Source organism: Excalfactoria chinensis, chromosome 11, assembly GCF_039878825.1.
Source record: "Excalfactoria chinensis isolate bCotChi1 chromosome 11, bCotChi1.hap2, whole genome shotgun sequence".
Classification (NCBI taxonomy): domain Eukaryota; kingdom Metazoa; phylum Chordata; class Aves; order Galliformes; family Phasianidae; genus Excalfactoria; species Excalfactoria chinensis.
Window position 1 is genome coordinate 2,091,318 of NC_092835.1, and position 23,990 is coordinate 2,115,307.

The following is a 23,990-nucleotide window of genomic DNA, read 5'->3' on the forward strand; positions in this document are numbered from 1 at the left end:
TAGGAGAGGTGCCTAACCCCCCCCTACTGCCATGCAGCTGCAGTATATGGGCAAGGGGTGCAGCCCCAGTTCCCTGCTGCACTCAGTGCTCCAGGGATGGGATGGGATGGGGTGTGACGTGCAGGCAGACTTGCAGGCATGGGAGGAAAGGAACAGGGGCCAAAGCGATGCCGTATTTGGACTTGGGGTTGCTGTAGAGCAGAACTGAAAGGCTGCTCAGGGAGGTTGGTCCGGGCAACTCCTGCCCTGGAAAGCACGAGGGTGCAGCTGCAAGGAGCTTCTGGCAGCAAAATGGGAGCAAATCTCACAGAGCTCTGCTGACAGCAAGGAGCCTTCGTGCTGAGGGTCAGTCAGGGTGCTACAAGGGCAGCCTGCCTGTCTGTGAGGCTCAGTGCACGCTGTGTTTCCTGGATCTGGGTAACCTTCAGACCAGGCTCCTAGAGTACCTGGCTGTATCGCTCAGTGCCTGAGCGATCGTGCTCCCATCTGCTCCCTTCCCTCTCCCTGGCCCCATTACAATGGCCCATTCACGAATCCAGCCCAGATCATAAAAGAGGAGCATAGGGCAGAGGAGAGGAAAAGAGCTTTGAAAACCCCCATAGATAGGGAGAAAATGCCAACAAAACGTGATAGTGGCCCTCGGTCCCCTCAGTGCTGGTGATGGGGGGGGGTTGGGAGGGGGACATGTCCCTATGCAGGGGCGAAATGCCTCCGGAGGGTGGATCTGAGATGGAGCCGTCTGTGCAGCTCCTGCAGCCATCTGCTGCGTGCTGGGAATGTCAGCGGGAGGCAGTGGGATGGGGCTGGGGGAAGGAGCTGAGGGGATGGCACGAATTGCTTTCACCCCTCACTCCCTGAGGAGTACCAGCATGGATGGGAGGATGGATGGCCCCAGCACTGCCCTGGGGATGCTTGGTGGGAGCTGTTTGCATCCTGACTCCAGGCTGGAGACTCCCCAGATCCAGCACACATGGACTGGGGGAGGAGGGAGCAGTCGGAGCCGAGCGATGCGCAGTGTCTGCAGGCACAGGCAGTGATTTACCTCCCAGCCCAGCAGAACAAGGAGTCCCTGTCTGGGGTTGGCAGCACAGCTCAGCCAGAGATTGTTTTTCCACAAGCGACTGTGATCTCCACCTCAGGACTGAGCTGTGGGCACCGTGGCTGCTCTGAGCCGCTCATGGCTGGCTGTTGCTGCAGGGTCCAGATCAGTGCACAGCTAAAGGACCCCTTTTTGCTCCCAAACTGGACGTGCACCTCATGGGCCTGTGCTGCTACTTCCTCCAGTTGCTCTCCTGCTGTGGCTCTGCCATTGAGCATGGCACCAAGCTCTGCTTTAGGGCTGTGCCAGAGGTAGGAATGGGGGCATTCTCTCATGGGATGCTGCTGTCCCTCCCCATTGCCTCCTGTGGATGCACCACACCACCAGGTGAGGTCTGTCTTTTCCTTGTAGTGTGGATTTTGCAGGAGTAATGAACAAGTACCTGCTGCTTTTGCTTCACTGCAGAGCAAAACCCAGCTCGTCAGTGCTGCACCTCTACCTTCGGAAGCTGGGAGCCAGCTGGGAGCCAGCTGATCCTCTCTGCAACCAGACTCTGCAGGGCCTTTCAGAGGTAGAAATCCTCCTTTTATCCAGGGGAGCACAAAGGCACATTGGTGGCTGTGGGGTGCACGTAGAACCTGGCAATGACAGAACACCTCTATGGGGCTGAACCCTGTGGTGATGGGGTTGGCAATGCCAGATGCTGCTGGAGGGATGCTGGGCAGCAGGGATGGGTTTTATTACGTGTGTGTAGGGGGAATGAAGCATCACTCTGCAGGAGGGCAGGGCGATTTAGAGCTCGTTACAATGAGAGTCAGATCCAGGATGGAGCAGGGAGCACAGCACAGATGTGGGGCTGCAGGTGGATGCAGCATTGCATGGAAGCATGGGGTTGGACCACAAGGCGAAGCAGCACATGGGCAGCAAGCAAGCTGCTTGTCTCGTTGCCTGCTTCCCTGCCCCTCTGCTGAGCTTTGCTTCTTTATTTTGAATGGCATCGGGGGGTGGGGGGGTTGGAAGGAAAGAAGCGAAGCAGGGGCTGAGCCCTCCCCCACTGCTGCATAATTAGCGTTACAGCAAAGCCGCAGCAGCGCCAATATAATCGCCTGCACAGGAACTCTTCCAGCCGCTTGCCTGCAAAACAAAAGGGTTTTTTTTTCTCCTCCCCCCATGGTTTTATTGTTCTGGGAATACCCAGCGCTCCGGCTCAGGGCCCTGGCAGGCAGATGTCAGCACCACAGCCTTGCAAAATCCCATCCCCTTGCTCCTCGGTGTCTTTCTGTCCTCGCTGCAGAGCTTTGCCTGGTGGCAGAGGTCAGCACCTGCTGCCATGGGCACAGCCTGAGCTACCCCTATGGGTGAAACGCGGCTGTGGAGATGCAGAGGGCTCTGCTCCTGCATTTTCAGCCTTAGCTTCACCCTTTGCAATGGCAGCATCAGCCCCGAGCTGGGACCCCAGGCAAAAATAATGCTGGGATGAGAAAAGGGGATTTTCTGTTTGTAAGCTGAGCTTCAGAAAGTTCTGCTTTTTGGTTCGCTGTGGGGTAGCACGGCTCCTGTTCTTCCCCCTCCTTGTGCTGTGGCTTCCAGCAAGGTGCAGGCACTGGGGAGCAGCGCGTGGGCTGCTTTCACCTCAGCAAAAGTGAGCGCATCCAGCAGCTGGGAAGCACGGCGCTTTGCAGCCGACGTCAACTAATTTCCTCTCTGTCATCCGTTAAGAACAGAGCTCAGCAATGCACAGGGTGTGCTGCTTGGGGCACTGCATCCACCACCGTGCTCTGCAAGCGTTGCTTGGAACCCGCAGGCTGTGCTCTGCACCTTTGCAATCCCTCCTGCACGGAGCAAACTGCTCTTTTCCAGAGGTTTTCCAACTGCCTAACAGACATTTATTTGCTGTAAAAGCAATTACTCCATCCTTCTGGTCCCATTTGCTGCTATGCGGTAGTAAGGAGTTCCCCAGGTTATTAGGGGAGACAGAAGTGAAACCTTTTGCTTTCCATTCCTTTGCGGCGTGGGAATCCTAAGCGTGATTCCTCTTTCTTGACATATTATGGTCCCAAGGTGACACAACCTGGGGGTCTGTCCCCCTTTCCTTTGCTTCATGCTGCTCCCTCTCCTTGCAGCCAACTGCGGCACGGGCTGCATCTAGCATCAGCTAGATCATGCATCAGCCCCACTCTGTAGCTGTCCCAATGCACCCACCCCCAGCATCTTCCTGTTTGCATCCACTCCATGCCTGCATCTCACTCTCAGTGCAGGGATGCCTCAGCCTGAATTTGGAGATTCTCCTTGAATTCATGCACAGGCTGCAGTGTGGGTGGTGAGGAGCAGATTCAGGTATTTCCCTTTATGGAGGAGGGGAAAAAAAGAAAAAGCTTTCCTGGGGATTTTTTGGCTGTACAGCAGCTATGTCTGTTCTGTGGGCTCTGTGTGCTGCTGGAGCCTGTAACCCAGCAGGGTGCCCTGCAGCAGTGAGTGGGGTGGTGAGGAGGGGGCTGAGCATCCCAAAGGATGATCTCTGTGCTTTGGAGAGGCACTGAGCCTGCCCGAGTGCCATCACCCCACTGACAACAGCATTCAGAGGTCCCCAAAGTGGAGAGGACAGAGATGGATCGTCCTAACGTGGGCGCTTCCAAACTTCTGGAGCATTTTCCTGTGCTTCCTTTTGGCTGAACATCTCCTCCCTGCAGGGATGCTGCCCATTCCCTCCACCCTTGAGATATAACGCAGAGGGGCGGCTTGGGGTTTGGGATGCTTTATGGCTGGGGTGAATGTGGGTTAGGGTTATGATTAGGGTTAACCTGAGTGGGTTTCCATTGGTGCTGGCAGTCCTGGTGCTGAGCCGCTTTGAATACCCCCACGCAGTGCTGTGCTGGATCGGAGTGCTCTGGGACTTTCCCTCTTGCATTTGTCAGTGTCAGCAGCAGTAATGCCATAAATACGCTCGGAGCAGGGGTGGGGACTTCACCCAGACTTTACGTCAATGTAAACAGCCCTAATTGGTGCTGGAGCCTCATAATTCCAGGATTTCCCCCCTCCTTGCCCGCGTGCATCGAGGAAACCGGCAGTGCCAAGGTGAAGCGTGCGCTCATTCATAAATCGAGGCAGCGGGGGGCCGGGCAGGGGCTTTGCTCTCCACTCTTTGCTTGGGGGGTGCATGCTTCCCCATTCCCCTTCACCTAAATCGGACTTATCACTTTCTTCAGGCAGCAGCACGCGTGTTTAACGGTGGGGCTGCCGGGAAGAACGGGCTGGCTGGGGAGAACACAGCTGGTTACTGTTCCAAGGCCACGGCGGAGCTGGCTGCGGGGCCCCTGGGAGCCTTCCTGGCTTCTCACAGTTAGTCATTTTACGGCGTATGAAGCGCTTGGATTACTGTAACCATATGGTCTTTGTTTGGAGTGCCTTGCACCCAACCTGCAGCCGGGGGCCTGGGCTGAGCGCCGCTCAGGGGGGGTTGCATAGGGGCTGGCCTTGCAGGGTGTTCGCAGAGCACAACGCTGCCCACCCCTCCTCTGTATCTGGGATGGGATTTGCCTCTGTGATTGCAGTGGGCTCAGAGGTGATTTATGAACACCATGCTGCGCAGTGCCTGCCAATCACTCTGCTTGCTCCAGCAGCGTTGGGCAATCTCTGCTTCCTATGAAATCAGGCTCACAAAGCAAAAAGTTGACAGCAGCTGTGGCTCACAGCAGTGGGGCTGTGTCCACAGGGATGAGCTGGGTGCAGGTGGTTGCCCCAATCCCTGGGTTCATTCTCATCCTTAGCCCTACCCCAGGTGTCTGGAGCTGGGCTGGGTACAGGGCAGAGTGCTTAGCCTTGCACAGGGCATTTCCATAGTGCTCAGACCCCAACTGCTGTCCTAAGTATGGCACGTGGCACCTCTGCCTGAATAATCATCACTTAATGAGAAAAAAGGCAGTGATGGGCATTGAACCCTGCACTGGATGGGGCCCCTCTGTCAACTGCTCTCAGCTTGTGCCATCTCCTCACGAGCATGAACACCTCTCCCCCCCTCACCCCCCATCCATCCATCCATCCATCCATCCATCCATCCATCCATCCATCCATCCATCCATCCCTCCCTCTGACACTGACACATACCAGATGTCCCCCTGCGGGTCAGCCAGTGGGAAAGGAGCGGATTCAAGCGCATCGGAAGAGCCGTAAATCACAGCAATGGGTTTCTCAGAAGGGCTTCCAGCCAGAGCCATAACCACAGTGTGCGGGGCCAACATCCGCACGGCTCCGCGGCCATCCGGCGCAGGACAGCGGCGCTCACATCCAGCTAGCACTCAACAGCTGATAACTCTATTCCTCACCCCCCTCCTCTCCTTTATTTCTTCCAAGAGTTGAGCTGTTCTTCAACCTACAAAGCTCCAAAGGGCCCCCAGCCAGCAGCCTAAATCCTGAGCTGTAGGTTTGGTCGATGCTTGCAAAACAAACGCAGGGATGTTTGCATTGCTCCTGTACCCTTTTCCCAGCAAACAGAAGGTTCGGTACATCTGGAATAACCCTATTATTTCTATGGGGCAGCACGGTTCCTCCTTCTTGGGGAAAAAGGTAAAAAAAAAAAAAAAAAAAAGAAATAAAAAATAAAGAGGCAAAAAAAAGAGCTCACTGAGCACAATTGACATTTTTTAAGCCGTAGTCATCCCCCTCTGTTCCTCCCAGTGTTTTCCCACCAGCGGGGTGAGGAAATCGCCTTTTACATCATGTTGGCTGTCAACCCTAGCGAGAGATGCTGGGCTGGAGACAAAAGAGCTGGAAGGGGTCTTCTGAGCTCACCTCAGCCCCGGGGCAGGAGGAGTCGTTTCATAAGCAGCTTTCATAAGCAGCTTGGTTTGAAGGAAATGGCATGGAAAAAAAGTGGTGGATGCCACGGCTCTGAGCTTTGTGCTGGGGAGGAACCGCTGCCCTGCAAACCCTGTGGGGCTGCTGGGGGGAATTGCATTCTGAGAAGGATAGAGGGGATGTGGTGTGATGGGGGTAATAGCAAATGAAGGGGGGTGGGTTGTTTAAACTGGGTGGGATTTCACCCGCGCACAGCTTCTGAGCCCTGGTGGGGTCTTCCCATCCACGCTGCTGCACCGTGCGCCCTTGGCATGCTTGTGCTCTCAGCTCCGTGCTGCTTTTGGAAAGCAGGATGCTTGCTCGGATGCTCGCCCAGAGCTGGATTTGGAAACCCCCCCCCCCCCCCCTCTCCATGCACGCTGCAGCGAGCAGCTGGCTCATTGCACACAGCATCATCACCATCTCTGCCGGCAGCCGGACCACCGCTGGCGCAGGTGAGCTGCTGGCTGCAGAGCAAGCGGGAGCTGCTCCCCCCCTCCTTCCCCCCCTCCCCGCAGAGCTCTTGGACAAATAAAGTGCGGAAAAAATCTGAGCTGGAGCTGCTGACTCCTTGTGCAAGCAAGTTTAAAATAGGCCACGCTGTTCCAGCCCGGCGGCAGCCAGCTGGCCCTGCAGCCACCCCACTGCAAAACAAGCGGCAGCGGGAGCCCCGGCACCACCGCACGGGGACGTGACCCGGATGGCAGCAGCTGGGACGGCACGGTGACACTCTTGGCCATGCGGGTGGGATGTCACCGGGGGTGAAAGGTGCCCAGCTGGATGGGGGCACGCAGGGAGCATCCCCTGCAATAGCATCGCTGCAGCCGTGCCCTTCCTCTGCGCCCTCGGGGACACCCAACTGATGCTCCTATTGTATTTATTTCTTGTTTTGGGGTGGGTTTTTTTTCAATCATACAAAGCCTGGAAACGGGCCCCAGGTGGGCTGGAACTTGAGGTGCCGTGGGGCAGCAATTTGTCCCCTGGGGCTGCCCGGTGCCATTGGCCCCACGCTGCCTTTCCCGTGCTTGGCGGTCCTTCGGGGACAGGAAGTGCTGCATTGTAAGGCGGCCTTCCAGGATTTCCTGCAGCAGAGCAGGATGCGGCCGTGCACCGGTTCCAGGGGAACCTGCAGCCCTTGGGGATGTTGGGGACACCCCCCTGCTGCTCCTGCCCAAGTCACCCCCATGGCAACACCCAGTGCTTGGGGCAGTTCCTATGGCACTAAGGGAGGGCTGGCAAAGAGATGGGAACATCGGCCCCTGCTGCTCGCTCTCACCCAGCATCATTCATCCCACCTTGGACCACAAGTGTGATGCAAAGGAGGCACTGGGATCCCATGGGTGATGTGAGGTGACTCCTATGGGAGTGGGGATGTCACCCTGTTCCAAGCCAGTGTGCACACCTGCTCTTCCTTCCAATGTCTTTAGGGGAGAAGGAGAATAAAAGCCATCCGTCACTGGGGACCAAACTGGTGCCATCTACTCAGCAACAGCCCAGGGCTGGTGCATCACCTCAACCCAGAGGGGTGCGTTGTTCCCTATGGCTGTGGCTGCTCACCCTCTGCCCCCACAGCGACCACAGCATGAAGGTGACAGCCCATGGTGAGGATTAATAGCTGCGTGCTGCTCGCCTCTGAGAGAGCTCTGCACCTTGGCCGGGTGGAGGAGGAGGAGGATTTGGCAGCTGGAAGAGTGGGGATTAGAGGAGATTTGCTGGATCTCAAGGAGCGAGGTGCCAAGTTCTGTTTGCTGGGGGACCCCGGAGGACGCTGTTGTGTCCCTATCAGCTGGCTGCAGCTCTCGGGTACCAACTTTGGGTGTCAGTGCTGCAGGGCAATGGCACACACAGCGGGAGTGCGGCTCCACCAGCAATAAACAGCACTCAGCGCTCAGCGGGGCCGCGTCGGGAGGAACTGCTCTGCCAGTAAGCACCGTATTTCCCTATTTATAAACACAGCACTGCATTGAGTCTGGGGCCCTGACTCTGCAGGAGCTGCTGCAATTGTTTCTCTGTTTTGTGCTGGCAAAAAGCATTGCGGCGTGCAGGGATGCTTGTGGATGAGCTGCAGTGTTCGCTGCATCCCCCAGCTCTGAGGTTGGTCCCTGTTACCCAGAGGTGTGTGAAGCCTCAGACACTGCCTTGGCTTGGTTTGAAATAAGAAATCATGCTGTGATGTTGCTGGGCTTGTTGGGTGTCTGCATGTGATGCAGCGAATGCAACGGTGGCTGAAAGCTGAGTGATGCAAGAGATGCTCCCCCAGCAGCGATGCTCCAACAGGAGGCATAGGGCCCTACAGAATGGGATGCCCCAGCCTCCCCTCGCCCCCCTTCCCCTTAGTGTACGCAACAAGGAGCGAGCATCAAAGGGAAATGCCTGAGTGAAGCCACAACCCACACTAACAACACACCAAGCCCTCTCCCCTTTCGTTTCCCTCCCTCCCCTCTTGACCTTGAGGAATGCTGGAAGGTGTCATGTCATCAGCATTTCCCAGCCGCTCTCTCGGAGCTTGTTGAAGGGGGGGGGGATTTTTCTTCCTTTGGGGCACCCTGCCAAGAATAACAGCAGACTCCAGCAGGTCGGCACAGGAAGGGAATGGCTGGAACCTGATTTGCAGTCAGACGCTCACAGAGCCAGAGCGCGTTTTATTGGAGAGGTCTCCGGGGAGGCATAAACCTTCCTCCCCCCCCCCCCCCCCCCAATAAATAAATAAATAAATAAATAAATATAAAAGCCTTTCCGATGAAGCTGTATTTTTTAATATATATATATTTAAAATCCTTTAAGATTAGCTTGCTTTTAGTTCACGTTGTGATTTACTGCAGAGAGGTCGGGGAGGGGTCCCCCCCAGCCCTGCTCCCCAATCTCATATGGGGTTGCTACGATGGAACACATTGGCACAAGGGGTCAGGATGCAGCATCCCTTGGGACGGCCACATTTAGCAGCAAAAAGGAGGCAGAGGGCATGATTTGTCCCCAAGGTGACAACATGAAGGTTCAGAATGTCCCCAGTGCCCCTGAACCGCAGCACACATCCCAGCTGGAGACCTGCACGTGGTTGGGAAGAGGCAGCGGTCGGGTTGGCGATGCCTTTGGGAGGGAACACAGCAAGAGAAGCATTCAGGAAAGGGAAGGGAGGAGCTTGATGGTAGTGGGCATTCAGGTGGTCTGGGCTCATGGCCCCGTGCCTCAGTTTCCCCATGCTGAGCCATACTACTCAATGGGACGGCGCTGTATTTGGGGACATCGGGTACCCACGAGTGGGTGCAGCAGCTGTGGGGACACCAAGCAGTGCACCCCATTGCTGTGGGGCCACGACGCAGCTCTCAGCTCCTGTAATTCCTTTCCCAGCTGTGTTGCCTCATCGCCATGACCAGGCAGTAACCGGAGCGGCTGAGCGTTTTGCTGATGGAATGGTTTTCCATCGGGAAATGCAGATTTCTGTGGGAACATCTCAATTCCTTTACACCAAAATTGTTTATTCGCCTTTGGGTTGATGGATCCAAAGTGGGAACGCAGAGGGATAGGCTGTGAAAAGCAGGGTGATATAGCAGCAAATCCAGGGCTGAGGAGGTGCACTTTGAAAGTCACAAGCTTGAGAACTGCAAGCCAGAAACCAATAAACCATTGTATTAACCTCAAACATTCTTTCTATCTGAATTTTGGAGGAGGGCTCAGCCTCTTTGTATCCTTCCCATGCATCTGATGCTGTCCCATCCCACGCTCCCCAGCCTGGCCCCGGCTCCCTGTGGGTGGTGGAGGCACTTATGGGGGGGGTGTTAGAATGGGCAGAGGCTGTGAGCTCTGCTGGCTTTTGGGGTCCTGAATGATGAGGATAGGACACAGCTGGGGTTGGGGCTGCAGACAGTGAGCAGTCAGGAGGAGTGGGCTGAAAAGGCTTTGCTCCCCCTGGGAAAACACATGCTGGGAGCTGGTGAGGATATGCACAAAGGAGTGTCAGTGCTGCTCCACTGAATCTGTCCCTGTCACCCCGTGGGTGCTGGGGAGGGATGGACAGATGGCATCTTCCACTGGTGAATAACGGGCCGGGAATAGAAAGCTGAAACCAGAGCCCACGTCTTCCCATTGCATCTTCAGCATCATGTGAGCCTTCTGCACATCCCATGGCTTGGCCCTGCTGGAAATAGCCCGGAGCTCACACTACAGGGCTGGGCACACAGCTGGTGGCAGGGATGGTTGCAAGGCACCAGGATGGGCACACGGCCCCAACAATGCTGGCTGCTGTGGGATGCAAGCTGCAGAGGTTTGGTGCCAGCCCCACACGGTGCCCTGTGGCCCTGAGTGGCTCTCCTGGGTTTGTACCATCACTATTTGTGCCAACACACTGTGCTTTCCCTTTCCCCCCCCTCCCTTCTCCCTCTTTCCTCTCCTCCCTCTTTTAATAGCAGCCTCTAACAGCCACACTCATTCTTCTTTGTTGACCCGGCCCTTTGGCATCAACACTTGGCATTTGCAGAGCAGCTCATTCTGGAAGAGGGGGGAAAAAAAAAGAAAGAAAAAAGAAAGAAAAAGGAAAACAACCCTCTTAAAATAATAATAATAATAATAATAATAATAATTTTTCAAATAAAGCCAACCCAGCCCTTGTGTTGGAGCAGCAGTTCCCCATGGCACCATGCGGTGCTGCAGGGGGATGCTGATGGGGATGCATGCAGGGGCTGAGAGCGGAGCAGTGATTTCTCAGTGCTTTGCGGCGTGGAGCAGCTCGGTCTCAGCAGCAGGTTCTGCTGCTCCCAGTGTGGGGGGGGGGGTTCTTTGCCTTGTTTATTTCTGCTGCTCCTGCTTGGACTGTGCTGGGCTGCTGGCTGGGAGCATCCCTGAGTCACCTGCGTGGCTTCACGGGTAGCTTATGAGGATCCAAAAGGGATTTCCCAGCCAAAAGACCCACTGAACAAGTCTCTGGAGTCCACAAAAAATCACATACAAGTTAAAGCAGCCGATGAAGCATAGACACGCATATAATACATACGCATTTCTGTGAGGCTCCTCTGTCTTTTCCTGCTGCAAATAAGTGCATAGATCAACCTTAACAACAAAAAAAAGGGAGCCAGCAGAGAGAAAAACACAGCTGTTGAGCACAGAGTTCAAGGTCAATGAACCCCAGGCCAATAGCCCAGCATCACACTGTGGCCCTGCTGCCAGCTGTGCCCTGGGCAGGTGACACAGTGACACTCGGGCTGAAGCCTGCGTGCCTCAGTTTCCCCCATGGGGATGGTTCTATGCGGTTGGATTTGTGCATTCAGAGCTGCTGGTTCATTTTTCCCCTGACCCTTTTCTTTGCACAGTGGGGCTCTTCCCAGCTCTGCTGCCTCCCAATTAGAGAATAGCCTCTTTGGAAACATATCCCCTTTTCAGACCCCAGACCCCATGGAGGATTATCTGGGGGGGGGGGGGTTGGGGGAGCAGTCATGCTGTCTCGAAGGCACTGTGTTGTTTGAAATGCTCTTTAAGGCACTTGGTGACTCACAGCAACAGCTGGAAGGAATAAGCGGTTGGTAATTTCCATATTAACCTCCAGGTCCTGGGGACAGGGATCTGCAGCACGTGCCTGATTGTAAGGGTGTGCTGGAAGCAGGCAGCAACAGGAGCAGCTTGGGGTGGGTATAGGGATGGGGATAGAGTTGGGGTTGGTGACAAGGAGGAGGTTGGGGATGGGGCTGAGGATAGGATGTGGGGATGTAGACAAGGCTGTGGACATGGGTGGTCCCGGCACAGCCAGCCCTGGCTTGCTGCAAGCTGCTCAGCCCTCAGGGGCTGTTTGCACAGCACCTTGCACAACCCATGCTCTCTCCCAGCCCTGATGCAACGTGGCCACACCGAGGCCACGCAGAGGCCACCCATCCCACTGGGATGTGTGTGGGGACACAGAGCTGCTGAAGGTGTTACAGGGCAGCAGACCTCACTGGCACCCTCCCTGGCCCTGGGATAGCCTGAAAAGGCTGGCTCTGATGGAACACTCCCTGCCTCCAAGGGAGCAGCGATGGAAAATCCTGCGCCAGCCCCGTCTCCATCCCTGCTCGCCCCAGGGGACGCGCTTGCCGCCAGGGCATATGTTTTCAGTTCTTGCCGAGGCTGACTTGAGAAATTCTCTCTCCCTCCCAGCTTCTCTGTTGCAAAAAAACAGCAACCGCAGGCAGGGCCGAGGCGGCGGTGGATGATAAATGAGCTGCTCCGGCCGTGTGCAGCCAAGGCCCCAGGAAGCTGCTCCCAGGCTACGTGCTGGTGGGATGCGGGGCCACAGGGGGGCTGGGGGCTCATGTCAACCCATGGAGTGACCATGGGGACAAAGAGAGGTTCCGGACCCGTTGTACTCCAGTGCTTGAATGCAGCGTGTTGTTTCCTTGCCCATCTGCAGTGCAGGCAGGACAGCATCTGTCGGCCCCACGTGCAGCTCCTGGGGGAGCAGTGGGGGCTTTGGGGGGCGGCCCTGGGCTTGTGCTCCCTGGGGTCAGCAGGGGGGGAGGCTACAGGGATGGGTGAAGCCTTTCCCTGCAGTGTCACTGCTAGGGGTGCTGCTGCTGGTGGGGGGACTTTCCCCTGGCTTGGGGTTGCATCCCATTGGGTCTCATCAAGACGTGTAACGAAATCACTGCGTGGAGACAGCAGCGCTGGCAGGGAGAAAGGGTGAAGCTGGGAGACCTTTAAAGAGCATTCAAGTCATGCCCGCCCCGCCACGCGCCGCGCTCCCGACGCCCTCATCGCATAGAGCAGCCTCAACATCAGGCCTATAAATAAATAAAACACAACGAGGCCTCGCTGTCTTCTGGAAAACCCTGAAAAAAGCCGCTCTGAGCCAGCTCTCCCAAGGTATCGTGTTCTCTCCTCCTGGTGTGTCACCTCCCCCCCTTACCCCCCCCCCCCAGCCACACAGCTTTATTGCCTGAGCCATCTGCGTGGAAACTAGATGCCGGTCCCCAAAGAGCCCTTGGTGCCCCCTGCCCGCTCTCCAGCTGATGTCACACAATCTGTTTGATCTCACGGCCAGTGACTGGGCAGGAGGTGACATCAAGGGTCGTCCGAGCCCAGTAGGGTGCAATCCCTACAGCAGGGTGACCCCATGTGTGACAGAGACCATGGACAGCAATCCATGTCCCACCAGTGCTGGTCCCTTGACCCCGCTGCAATCACTGCTCCTCACTCAGGGTTCAGTCCTGCTCGGTGCCCTGCAAGGACAGCAATGGGGACATCAGGGTGACTTGCCACAAACTCAGTGCTGCTTGCAGACAGCCCCGCTGCCTCCCATATATCTTTTTCTTATGGGGTGACCCACGCTAGGTGTGCTGGCAGGATGCTGGGGCCATTAATAAAGCAGGTTTCAGCACGGCCAGACCCCGGTACACTTTGCGCTTCCACGGTGCCTGTCGTCCAAGGACAGCAAAGTGCTTTACAAGCACTAAATCTTATCACGGGCTGTAAGGCAGGTAAGGATATACCGGGATTATTGCATGCGTCGCTGAAACGCGGCCAGCTCCGGCTGAGAACACATCAGCTATTTACCAGCGAGCGGCAAAGCGATGCAGCATTTTAGGGCCAAGCGGGAAATAGAATCTGGTATTGAACTGGAACAGCAGCAGGACTTTTAAATGCGAAATAAATTACAGGGGATGGGACTCGGTCGGGGCACTGAGTTAATGGCTGGTGCGCGGCGCTGCGAAGGACAAGGACGGTGTCGCGCTGCCTCTGCGCCCTGTGCCGGCACGGGAGGGGGGTGGGGACACAAAGCGCGTAGAGAGGGGGGTGGGCGAAGAAGGATGGAGAGGGGTGTGGGGCAGCTCATGAATCCCCCGCGGCTCTCGGTGGGCTCCGGTCGTGCCCCCCCCCCCCATTCCCTTTCGCCCCGACCCTTCCCAGCTGGGAGGTCGCGGTGGGGGCGGCGATGCGGGCCGGGCGGGGCCGGGCCGGGGGCGCCGGGGAGGGGAGGGCGGTGCGGCGGTGCCGGGAGGCGGTTCGCAGCCGCCCTTCCTCCGCGCCTCGCAGCGGCACCCAAACTTTCGCAGCGAACTTTTTATTCCGTGTTTGGGTTTTTTTTTTCCCCCCCTCTTTCTTCTCTCCCTTCTCATCTCCCTTCCCCCCTTTTTCTTTTTTTCCCCCTTTTCCTCATTTTTTCCCCCATTTCTTTTTCTTTTTGCCCTTTCACCTTTTTTTTTTTCTTTCCCTCATTTTATCCTCTGTATTTTTTTTACCTTCTCCCCCTATTTATTCCCCTTTCCCTTCTTTTCTTTTCCCCTTTTCTCTCCCTTTTCCTTTCCCCCTTTTTTTCCATTATCCTTTTTTCCCCCTTTTCTTTTTCCTTTCCCCCTTTTTACCTCCTTTCCCTTTTATTTTCCTTTCTCCCCTTTTCCTTCTTCCTCCTTTCCCCCCTCTTTCTCCCCCCCCTTCCTCCCTTTTCCTTTCTTCCTCCTTTATCCCCTCTCCCCTTTACTCCCTCCAACTCCCCTCCAAACACTTTTTTTTTTCCCTTCCACCCCTTTTCCAACCCAGGAGGAGGGCGGGCGCGGCCCGGAGGGAGGCGAAGGGGGGGGAGCTCCTCAAACCCGCCCCCCGAGCCTGCGTGTCCGGCGGAGCCGCGGGATGAGCCGGGGGCGGCGATGAGCGCGGCGGGGCCGGGGGCGGCGGCGGCGGCGGCGCCGCTCTCCCGCAAACAGCGGCTGATGGCCGCGCTGGCGGCCGGCGAGGGAGGCGCGGCGGCGGCTGCGGGCGGCCCCGGGGCTCCGCAACCCCCGTCGGCGCCGCTCTGCTGCTTCATCTGCGGCGGCGGCATCAGCCGCGGCAAAGAGCTGAAGCTCCAAGTGAGGCCCCCCCGCGACCACCGGCCCTTCTTTCCGTTCCTCCAGCACCAAGAGCCGGCGCCCGGAGCCCGCGCCGTCTCGGCGGAGGGTTGCGCCTTGGTCTGCGCCGTCTGCCGCTGTTTCCTGGGAGAGCAGTGGGACTCCTTCGAGCGCAGCCGCACGCCCGTGGAGAAGCGCATGTATTGGCTCAAGCGGCCCCACCAGTGCGAAGCGGCGGCGGCGGCGGCGGGGGGCAGCGGGTTGCGGCGGGGGGCTCCGGGCTGGGACCCCGCCGCGCCGCCGCATCGCCGCGAGGAGGAAGAGGAGGAGGAGGAAGAGGAGGAGGAGGACGAAGGGCCGGTAGCCGGCTCTGAGCTCTCCGAGCTGTCCGACGCCGAACCCCTCTCGGAGCCCGAGGGGGCGGGCGGCGCGCTCAGGGCCCCCCCGGTGGCAGCGGGGATCAAGCGGGGGGCGGCGTGCTGCTCGTCGGACAGCGAGATCAACATCACCAGCGAGGAGGAGGAAGGCGAGGAGGAGGACGAAGGCGGCGAGCGGCCCGCTTGGGCGCCGGGCACCGCCTGCTACATCTGCGGCAGCTCTTTGGCGCCCGGCGGGCAGCACCGCGTCCACGTGCAGAAGCAGGAGAAGAGCTCGCCGGCTCCTTTTTTCCCATTCCTGTGGCTGCACAGCCCCCCGCCGGGCGCCCAGCCCCTCTCTCCCTCCGGCAGCACCCTGGTGTGTCCCTGCTGCTTCTCCTCGCTCATGCAGCAGTGGCAGAGCTTCGAGCTGGCCAACGTGCCTGTGCTGCAGCGGCTCTACGTGGTGCCCCTCAACGCCAGCGCCATGCCCAAGGGCCGCCCGAGGGGGCTCAAAGAGGATGGAGCCGCTGTCCCCCCGGTGCCCGAGGCGTGTTATCTGTGTGGGGAGGAGTGTGGCAAAGAGGCAAGGCCGGTGGCAGCCAAAATCACCAACGGGAACGCCAAGAGCACCATGCACTTCCCCTTCCTCAGCCTCCTGCCGTGCCCGCCCGGAGCCAAGGGGCTGAACAAGCACTGGGAGGTGAGCAGCTGCCGCAAGTGCTATGGGGTCCTGCAGGACCTGTGGGCCATGTACCGCGCGTGCCACAACGAGGAGCTCATCAACTCGGTGCAGAGCTTCCTTGGGAGGTACCACCAGGTGTTCTCTGCCTCAGAGCCAGGTCACCCCATCGGCAAACCAGGAGGTCCCACCTCGGTGTGCTACATCTGCGGGGCTGAGTTGGGAGCCGGCAAGGAGTTCCAGCTTAACGTCAACCCTCCGGGGCGATTTGGAGAGAAGGAACCATTCTTTCCTTTCCTTACTGTCTACCCGCCAGCCCCACGGGCACGGCCGGCCGACTCGACGGGGCTGGTGGCCACGTGTGTGCTGTGCTACCATGACCTGCTGGGCCAGTGGCTGCAGCACGAGGGCAGGAACTCCCAACACCCCAGCAGCGCTTGGTCCCGACAATATAAAGTGGAGACTTTCGTCTGCTTCTTCTGCCGCCAGGAGAAGAAACGATGCCTTGGATTAAAAGCGGTGCAGGTCGCCAGGCTGCCTGTCTTCCTCTACACCCTCCGCGTGGCCAACAGCCTGCTGGTGGATGATGGCAAGCAGCTGACCATCGGCGCGTGTGCAGAGTGCGGGGCCGTGGTCCTGGCTGGCAAGAGCGTGGCCCCCCCGGAGCTGCTGGCCGTGCCACCCCCGGCTCTCGTCCCCAAGGTAAGGCATCCCTGGTCCCTTTTGCTCCCCGTGTTGTGAAGGTGCTGCCAGCCAGCAGGTGACATAGATGGATGCTCTCCTTTTGGGTTCGGTCCTGTTGGGGCAGTGCTGATGAATGGGGTGACTTTAGCTATGAGCTTTCGGAGCCGTCAAGCCAACAGGGAGTGGATAAATATCCTTCCAAGAGGATTCCAAGAAAAATCCTTCCAAGCTGGCCTTGCGCAGAGCCATCTCTCTGAGGTGTTGGCGCCGGCTCTTTGCAGCCCTGCACGAGGGAGGTGGGCTTGTTTGGCATCCAAAGTGGCCAGAACCAAAGAAATCCTGAGCGTGGACCTCTTGCAGCCATGGATAACCAGAGCTGCTCTAGGGCCGCCCATGCTCGCCGCATCCTCTGCAGATGGAAGGAGAGCAACCGCCGAGGAAACTTCCCACGTTGTCTCCGGTTTTATAGGGAGCCCCAATCAAAGGCTTTTCCTCCCGCAGCAACCCGAGCCCTTCCTGCAGCTGGGAGGCTGATGTGCAACGCGGGGTTACGCAGGGTGCTGCGGGGCAGCGCCTGGGAAGTTGCACAGGAGAGCAAAGATTTCCTTCCACCAAGTTTGCGTTCCTTCTCCCAGAGTGGGGGAACTCGTGCTTTTAGCCCCGAATTTCCAGCTTGCGGGTGCACAGCTCCTGGAAAGCAGCTGCTCTGTGTCTGCAAAGCAGGCCCCAGCCCGGGCGCTGTGAGCCATCACCATCCCAAATCCTCAAATGAGTTTTCAAAGCCTTTGGTCTCAGTTCGTAGCCAGAACCCCGCGGCTCTCCGAAGCGCTGGCATTTTCTTTAGAAATGCAAAACAGCCTTCCTCAGACAGCGCTCCTTTTCACTCCGGCCTTCCCAGCCCCATCACAACCATCATTTCTGCAAGCCATGGGCTCATGGCTTGGTGTCCGGCTGCGTCGTTTGGGAAGCCGTGGGATAGGAGAGGCACCAGTGAAGGGAATCCCCTGGGATCTGTTGATTTTGGGTGGTTGCCCCCGTTCTATCTGGCTGCCATCCATGCGGGTCCCTCGTGGAGTGAGGTTGATTCATTGCATCTTGCCTTCTCGGGATGCTGCTTGCAGCTGACGCAACGCGCCACGTGCGCAGGGCTCAATGGAGCAAAGATGTGTGGGTCAATCCCCACGTGCTCACAGCTCTTCTGTCTGTCTGTCCATCCCCTGCCCTGTTAGCATCTGGCGGTGCTGAGGGGGCTGGGATGCAGGTGAGCATCCTGCTGTGCTGACCTAGGGGTGATGTGCCAGCAGCTGGCAATCAGATGTGCACATCCCCAGCTGGGGGTTGGCCCACACCTCTGCACGCCGGGCTATGGCATTTCTGAGCACTCCATTGTGGGGATGCAGATGTGTGAGCCCTCGTCCCCAACAGCCCCAAACTTCCCCTTGGACTCTTGTCTCTGACCTCAGCAGCACTGAAAAGCTTTTGTGCAGGGCTGTGAAAAGCAGCACTGAGGGGGGAGGACGTGGAGGTTGTGTCGGGGAAGGGGATGCTATTCAGTGCCTGCTCTTGTTCCTGGGTTTGCTGAGCAAATTAAGGGACTGCTACAATGAGAGCAGTGCAGGAGGCAATGCTGCTCAGGGCAGGCATGGGGATTGCTGCAGTTTGTGGGGCTGTCCCACGTCCTGCTGTTGACTGTCCCATTGCCTTTTTTCTCCCTATCATTGTGCATCCTATTAACACAGGGGGTGAAACCACCTCCACGTCCCTCCTTGCAGCTCCGTTTGCTGAAGGAATACCATTTTCCTTTGCAACCAGAGCTGGTGGCTTACTGCTGCCCTGGCCTGCAGTGGGTTGACCCTTATGGTCTTACTGCCAGTTGAGCACAGCCAGACACACATGTAGGCACTGGGGCCATTAGCACTGAGCTGCTAACGAGGGAGCCCAGCACCTGAAGCTTGCTAGGAGGGTGGAGGCAGAGGGGTTAAGGTAGTTCTACTGCTGCTTGGAGATGAGAGGAGTTCTTTGGGAGCTACTGCAGGGTTTCCTGGTTTTGGCATTTATATGGTAGGTTTGGGTTCCCAAGTGGTGTCTCAGTGTGGGTGTCTGGGTGTCCTCTAGGCATCTCTAAGGTGTGCACCATGAGGGTACGTCCTCCTCCTCTCAACTCTGCCCTTTGCATGGGGAGCCTTGTGGGCACCAGTGTGTTGCTTGTAGGGTGAGTGCCTTACACTGTGAGCTGGGCAGGTGTGGAGGGCAATCACTCTGAGTAAGTTGTAAACTCTTTGGGAAAGTGCCATTATCTTTGTGGCTGTGATGTCCATGCGCTGCATCATCCTGCTGCTGCGCTCTCAGCTCTGTGCTCAGTGTGCACCTGGGGACTGTGCTGTCCTCTTGAGGTCCCCTGACCTCTCTGCGAGCATCACCTGCAGTCAGGGCAGGTTTGGGGCTTCCTGTAGGCATCTTCTGGATCAGGAGGCTCAGCTCTGACCCTGGCTGGGGTTTTTGCAGGGGGCACCTGCCCCAGGGTTGCAGGTCAGGAGCTGAGGGTTCAGCCCCTTTCTTTTGGGCTCTGTCGTGCTGTGTTTCAAACCAGCTGTTGGGAGGCGTTTGCTCTTTGAAAAGGGTTGCTGGCTGACTTCAAAGAGCTGCTGTGCTCTTGGCTAAGCCCTGTCCCAGTGCACGTCAGCAGAAATGGTGCTGTAAAAGCAAATGCAGGAGGCCAGAGGGAAGCCTGACCTCCTGCATTGCGCTGTGTGAAATTGCTGGGGAGGGTGTATGGGTCTCAGGTGCGTTGCAGTGCAAAAAGCTGCCCAGGTCGTGGCCTGGAGACCTCTGCTTTCATTGCATCTTTGCTTCATTTTGAAGCAAACAGACCAAAAGCAGCAGGGAGAGGTGCCAGCCTGGTGGTTGCACGCTCCCTGCCAAGTGGCTGCTCCTCTTGCTCTGTGTGTGGGCTGTGTGGGGAGGAGGGGGGAACAGGAGAGCAAAGGGGATCCTGCTCTGCCTATAGAGTCCCGGTTCCAACTGATGGTGGTGCTGATGTGGGTTGTTGCAGACAACACAAGGAACAAATGCCCCTTGCTTTTCCTGCTGCAGAGGTCAGGGTATGTTTGCTATGTGCTCAGCTGGGCTGCAGGCCTGCACCTCCCCCCTCCCCATCCCCTGCCTTCCTGCACAGTGTCCACCTATGGCCTGTTTGGGGTTACCCATGGGTTCCCAGCACCCTTCCTTTGTGCCCCATGGTGGGCTCTGTGCTTTGGCCAGGCTGACCTTGCTGTCCCAGCTGTCCCAAATGCCAGCACTGTCAGCCACGTCCCGCAGCCCTTGTGCTGACTCCACAGCTCACCACCTGGCTGCTATATATATATTTTTTCCTAATCCCTCCCTGCTTTCTGACCCATTCCCCAAAGGGTGTGGGGTCTGCATGCTTCCCTCTCAGGGCACCTGCAGGGCACCATCCATGCCCAGGAAGGCTGTCTGCACCCTCACTCTGCAGCCATTCTCCCTTCCTTCCCTGGATGCTCCAGGTTGCATTTGCAGCTGGGAGTGTGCTGGTGGCATCCCTAGGCTTTAGGATGCACTTTGCAGGTGTGGTTGTATGATTTGTTCCCTATGAAGAGGGAGAGAAAAGCTTTTCTCTGGACCCGGTGGTCTTGCTTTTGCCCCGTCTATGTGAAATATCCCATGCTATGCTCTCATTTCTCTGTGATGGGGCTGAGTGCCCATAGGGTGAGGGTTGTGTGTAGGGAAGGTGATGCTGTGCCCTGCGTGGGATGAGACCGGGGGTCTTGGGGAGGAACCAGGGTTGCAGGGGGGCACCTGCTGAGCTCAGTGCAGACACACAGCCCTGGTGTGGGGATGTGGCCTCTGTGCAGGAGGGGAGTGCTGTGCTGGTAGCAGTCTCCCAGCAGCACCGGGCTTCCCTGTGCTGTGAGCAGCTGGGCTGGGAGCCCTTCCAGCTGCACTGACCTCCAGGCCTCGGTGCAGGGCTCTGACAGCTCCACATCCCCCTGCAGGGATGCCTTAAACATGACTTGGCCGTGCAGAGCGATGCAGCAGCTCTGCATTTCAGCTTGCGTTGGCCCTGCGTTGCTTTGCGTGCTGCAGTGCTGCACTCTGCTTTTGCAAAACACGTCCCGTTCTGAGTTGCTGGGAGGATGGGTTTGCAAAATACATCATTCCCAAAGCTGTCGGGAGCGCAGTTCTCCCCCCTGCAGCACCAGGGGGGAATGCACAGGGCCAGCCTGCTGCTGCAGGTCACGCTTCGCTCCATGCAGCTGCTCTGCTTCCCTATGGCTGATATCAGCCCCTGCAGCTGCTTGCCTGCACCGGGATCTTTATTATTCCTGGATCTTCAGCTGTAGAGCAGGGATCAAAGGTTGGGGGGGTGATGGGGGTGGGCCCTGTTGGGGCTGCACTTTGCAGCTCATCCCACGTATAAGCCTGGCGCTGCTGTATTTTGTTTTTATTTGTCTTCCCCTGTTCCACATGAGTGCGAGAGCTGCCGGGCTTTAGTTGCTCTCAGGAGGCTGAAGTCATCTGTTTGTGCTCAGAGCAGCAGCTGCGGCCTCAGACCTGCTCAGAGTGTGCTGGAGCCCCCCCCCCTCAGCTGGCTTGTGTCATATAGTGACCACTGTGCTTGCAGGGGGATATCCAGTGGCCCGTGTGAGATGGGGATGGGGGTGCCCACATTGTTGCATTGCAGGTGTAGGAGCTCGGTGCTGGTGCTCAGCTTCGGAGTGTTCCTGCTGCTGTGGGGATCTGGGATGCTGCTCCCAGATGCAGTGCAGCCCCTTGGATGTGCTCAGTGCTGTGCAACCTGACTCAGCCCCACTGTGTGCTGGGAGCTTGCAGTGGGGTGAAACCCTCCAGATTTGGCAGTGTGCACCATGGGGGCTCTGTAGGGTCAGCCCGGTGTCCGGTGCTCCTCCTGGCTTTCTGCACAGGCTCAGGAAATCACCGTCTGGCCCCACACTGCTGCTTCCTGCTGCTTCTCATAGGGTTGGCTGGGGGGGTGACAGCTGGGAACAGGGGATGCTCACAGCAGTGGGGCTCAGGGTGGGCTTTGGGCACAGGCTGCTCCATCTCTTGGGCACAGTTGTGGCCCATGGGAACATCAGATGCTGCAGTAGGGGTGAGAGGAGAAAGACCATCCCCAGCAGGGGGACACAAGGGGGGACAGCTGGTCTGTCAGCACTCAGTGGGCACTGTGGCTGACTTAGTGCATCATTAGCAGGATGCATGGAGCCCGTGTGTGCCAAGTGCCCTTCCTCAGGGCCGTATCCCAGCACGATGTGGTCCCAGACTCTTTCCAACGCTGGGGTTGTGCCAGTGCCCTCAGAGCTGGGGATGCTTCGGTGATGGCCAACCCAACCTCTTGCTTGGAGGTTTGTGGCTGCAGGGATGGATGGATGGACAGGGATGGACGGACAGACAGACAGCTGCACAAGGCGTCTTCAGTACTGTGGGGTGGGGGTGTAGGGGGGGGTCACCATCCAACCCATCTGTCTGCAGTGTGTTCTTGGGTCAGCTTTTTGTCAGCTGATGATCAAGTGCTGGTGATGGTGGCTATCACCCTGCCCAGGATAAGCGTGTTTGTGTGCCTCCCTCCCTGTCTGCACCGCTCTGACAGCTGCATTTGCTTCTCCCTCTCTCCCCCCTCCCTGGATTACCGCCGTGAGTGCAAACATGCTGCACACAGAGCCCTTCAGTCCTCTGGGGGGGGGGGACCGTGCCAAGGTCAACCCCATGTGGGGACAGAGCCTGGCTGCCACCACCACCATGGCTCTGGGGGGTGGGTGGCCCCCAGGGTGGTGAGTTGGGGGGGGGAATAGGGTTGGAGCCACTGCTCTACCTCTGGATGGAGTGCAGATGCCCAGACTGTGGTGTCCTGGGGGGGGAGGGGGGGAAGCTGAGTGTGCTCCTGCTGTCTTCTGTTTTCAGTCCAGAACATCTGCACAGTAATGAGGAAATCTGGGCTTTCTCCTGCTTCTCAGCCAGGTCCTGTCACGTCTTTCCTCTTCCAAAAAGGGGTTTGGTGGTGGTTTGTTATTACTCCTTTTGTGTTTTCCCCCCCCCCCCCCATTCCCACTATTGCTGGTGCGGTGTAACCTGCTCCTTGCAGTCACCTGAAAGCTGCGCTGTGCACCCATCACCCCTTTGGGGTGCCTCATCCCATCCCTGGGTGTGGGTTTTTCCATGAAGGTCCCCATTGGGGCAGGGGGTGTCCCTGGGGTGGGTGATGTTGTGGTTCTGCTGTTGCCCCCACCCTGGGGACACCTCCCTGCTGTGTGGTCACCGACCCTTTGCTCACCTGCACTATGCTTGGGTTTGGCTCCCAACAACCCCCCAGCTGGGATATTTGCAGCAGCCAGCTGTGCTGCTGGGGCTCAGCACCGTGCATGCAGGAGGGCTTGGTTCTGTAGTGCTAGAATGGGCTCACGGTGCCCACACACATCCTCTTCCTCCCAGCTCATTCTGCTCTATGGCAAATGGCATTGCAGACCTCAGGCAATGCAGCGCCCTGCAATAACCCCGTGTCCTTCTAACCCTCTGTGGTGCATGGACCCTCTCCCCTAGCATCCTGCTCTCCGTGCACCCCAGCTGTTGCGCTCTGCTATCTCCATGCTCCATCTTTGCCATCACCCATTTCTCCTTCCTCATCCCTCTCTTTTTGCCCCTTTCTGCTGCATTTCCCTTCTCCCTCTGAGCAGAAGGGATGGCAGAGCCAACAGGGACCCAACGAGAACACATTTGGTACCTTACCCATGCCCACGTGGGTCCCTTGTGCCCTGTGGCTGCATTGGGGCCGGGGTCCTACAGCCCCTAAAGGCACACGGTGTACCCCCCACAGCCATCTTTTTTGGCTCAGGACTTGGCACCTGGAGGTGACGTGCACCCTGTGTCCCCGTGGTGGGGACAGCCGCACATTGCTGGCTGCACAGCTGCTATTCCTGGCGGTGTGGGGCCGCTTTCCTGCAGCCAGCAGCACGTCGGGCCAACTCAGGGCTGGCTCCCAGCAGCTGCTGCCCTTTTATTTTTAATCCCTTCGGCCCCTCTCTGTGCTGGATGGGGAGGAGGAATCCCTCCCCACACCCATATGGGTGAACTCCAGCCCTCTTGGGATCCCCCCCCCCTCTCTTCACCCCCTTAGCCCTGTTTTTTGCTCCTATTGAAACCCAGAACCCATTCGGTGGGCGGTTGCAAAAATAGTGCTGGGTTTTGGGAGCTGGGAGAGGAGAAGGGGGGGGGGGTGTTGTTGGATTGGGGGGGGGGGGGGGGGGGAAGGTCCGGTTTCTTCCTTTCCTGGAGGAATTAGGGAGGCCACATGCTGCCAGGAGTGGTTGGCTGGTAGAGGCAAGCGGAGGCTCCGAGGAGGCGAGCAGGCGTCCGCACAGATGGAAATTTGATCACCCACGGCTCAACAGATTGTTTGATTTATTTTAAAATCAAGCAGATGGCTGCAACAGGAGTTTGTTTAAGTTCAGCTCCGAGCTGGGCCAACGGCCAGGATACCCGACGGGGGGGGGGGGGGGGGAAGGAGAAAAGGAGGGGGGGGGTGGAGGGAGAGGCGTGCCAAAAAATGTTCAATGACTTTGGTCATCCACCACCTC

The 23,990-nt window shown here is 57.8% G+C and overlaps 1 protein-coding gene across 1 annotated transcript in view; it reads left to right on the top strand.

Annotated features, from left to right (window-relative positions):
- The first annotated feature begins 14,527 nt into the window (after positions 1-14,527).
- The window catches only part of GSE1 (Gse1 coiled-coil protein), an 82,758-nt gene continuing 73,295 nt past the window's right edge, over positions 14,528-23,990 (top strand). Inside the window, 1 exon segment of the mRNA XM_072346701.1 lies at positions 14,528-16,398. Within this exon segment, the coding sequence (XP_072202802.1) occupies positions 14,542-16,398 (1,857 nt within the window). The 5' untranslated portion in view covers positions 14,528-14,541.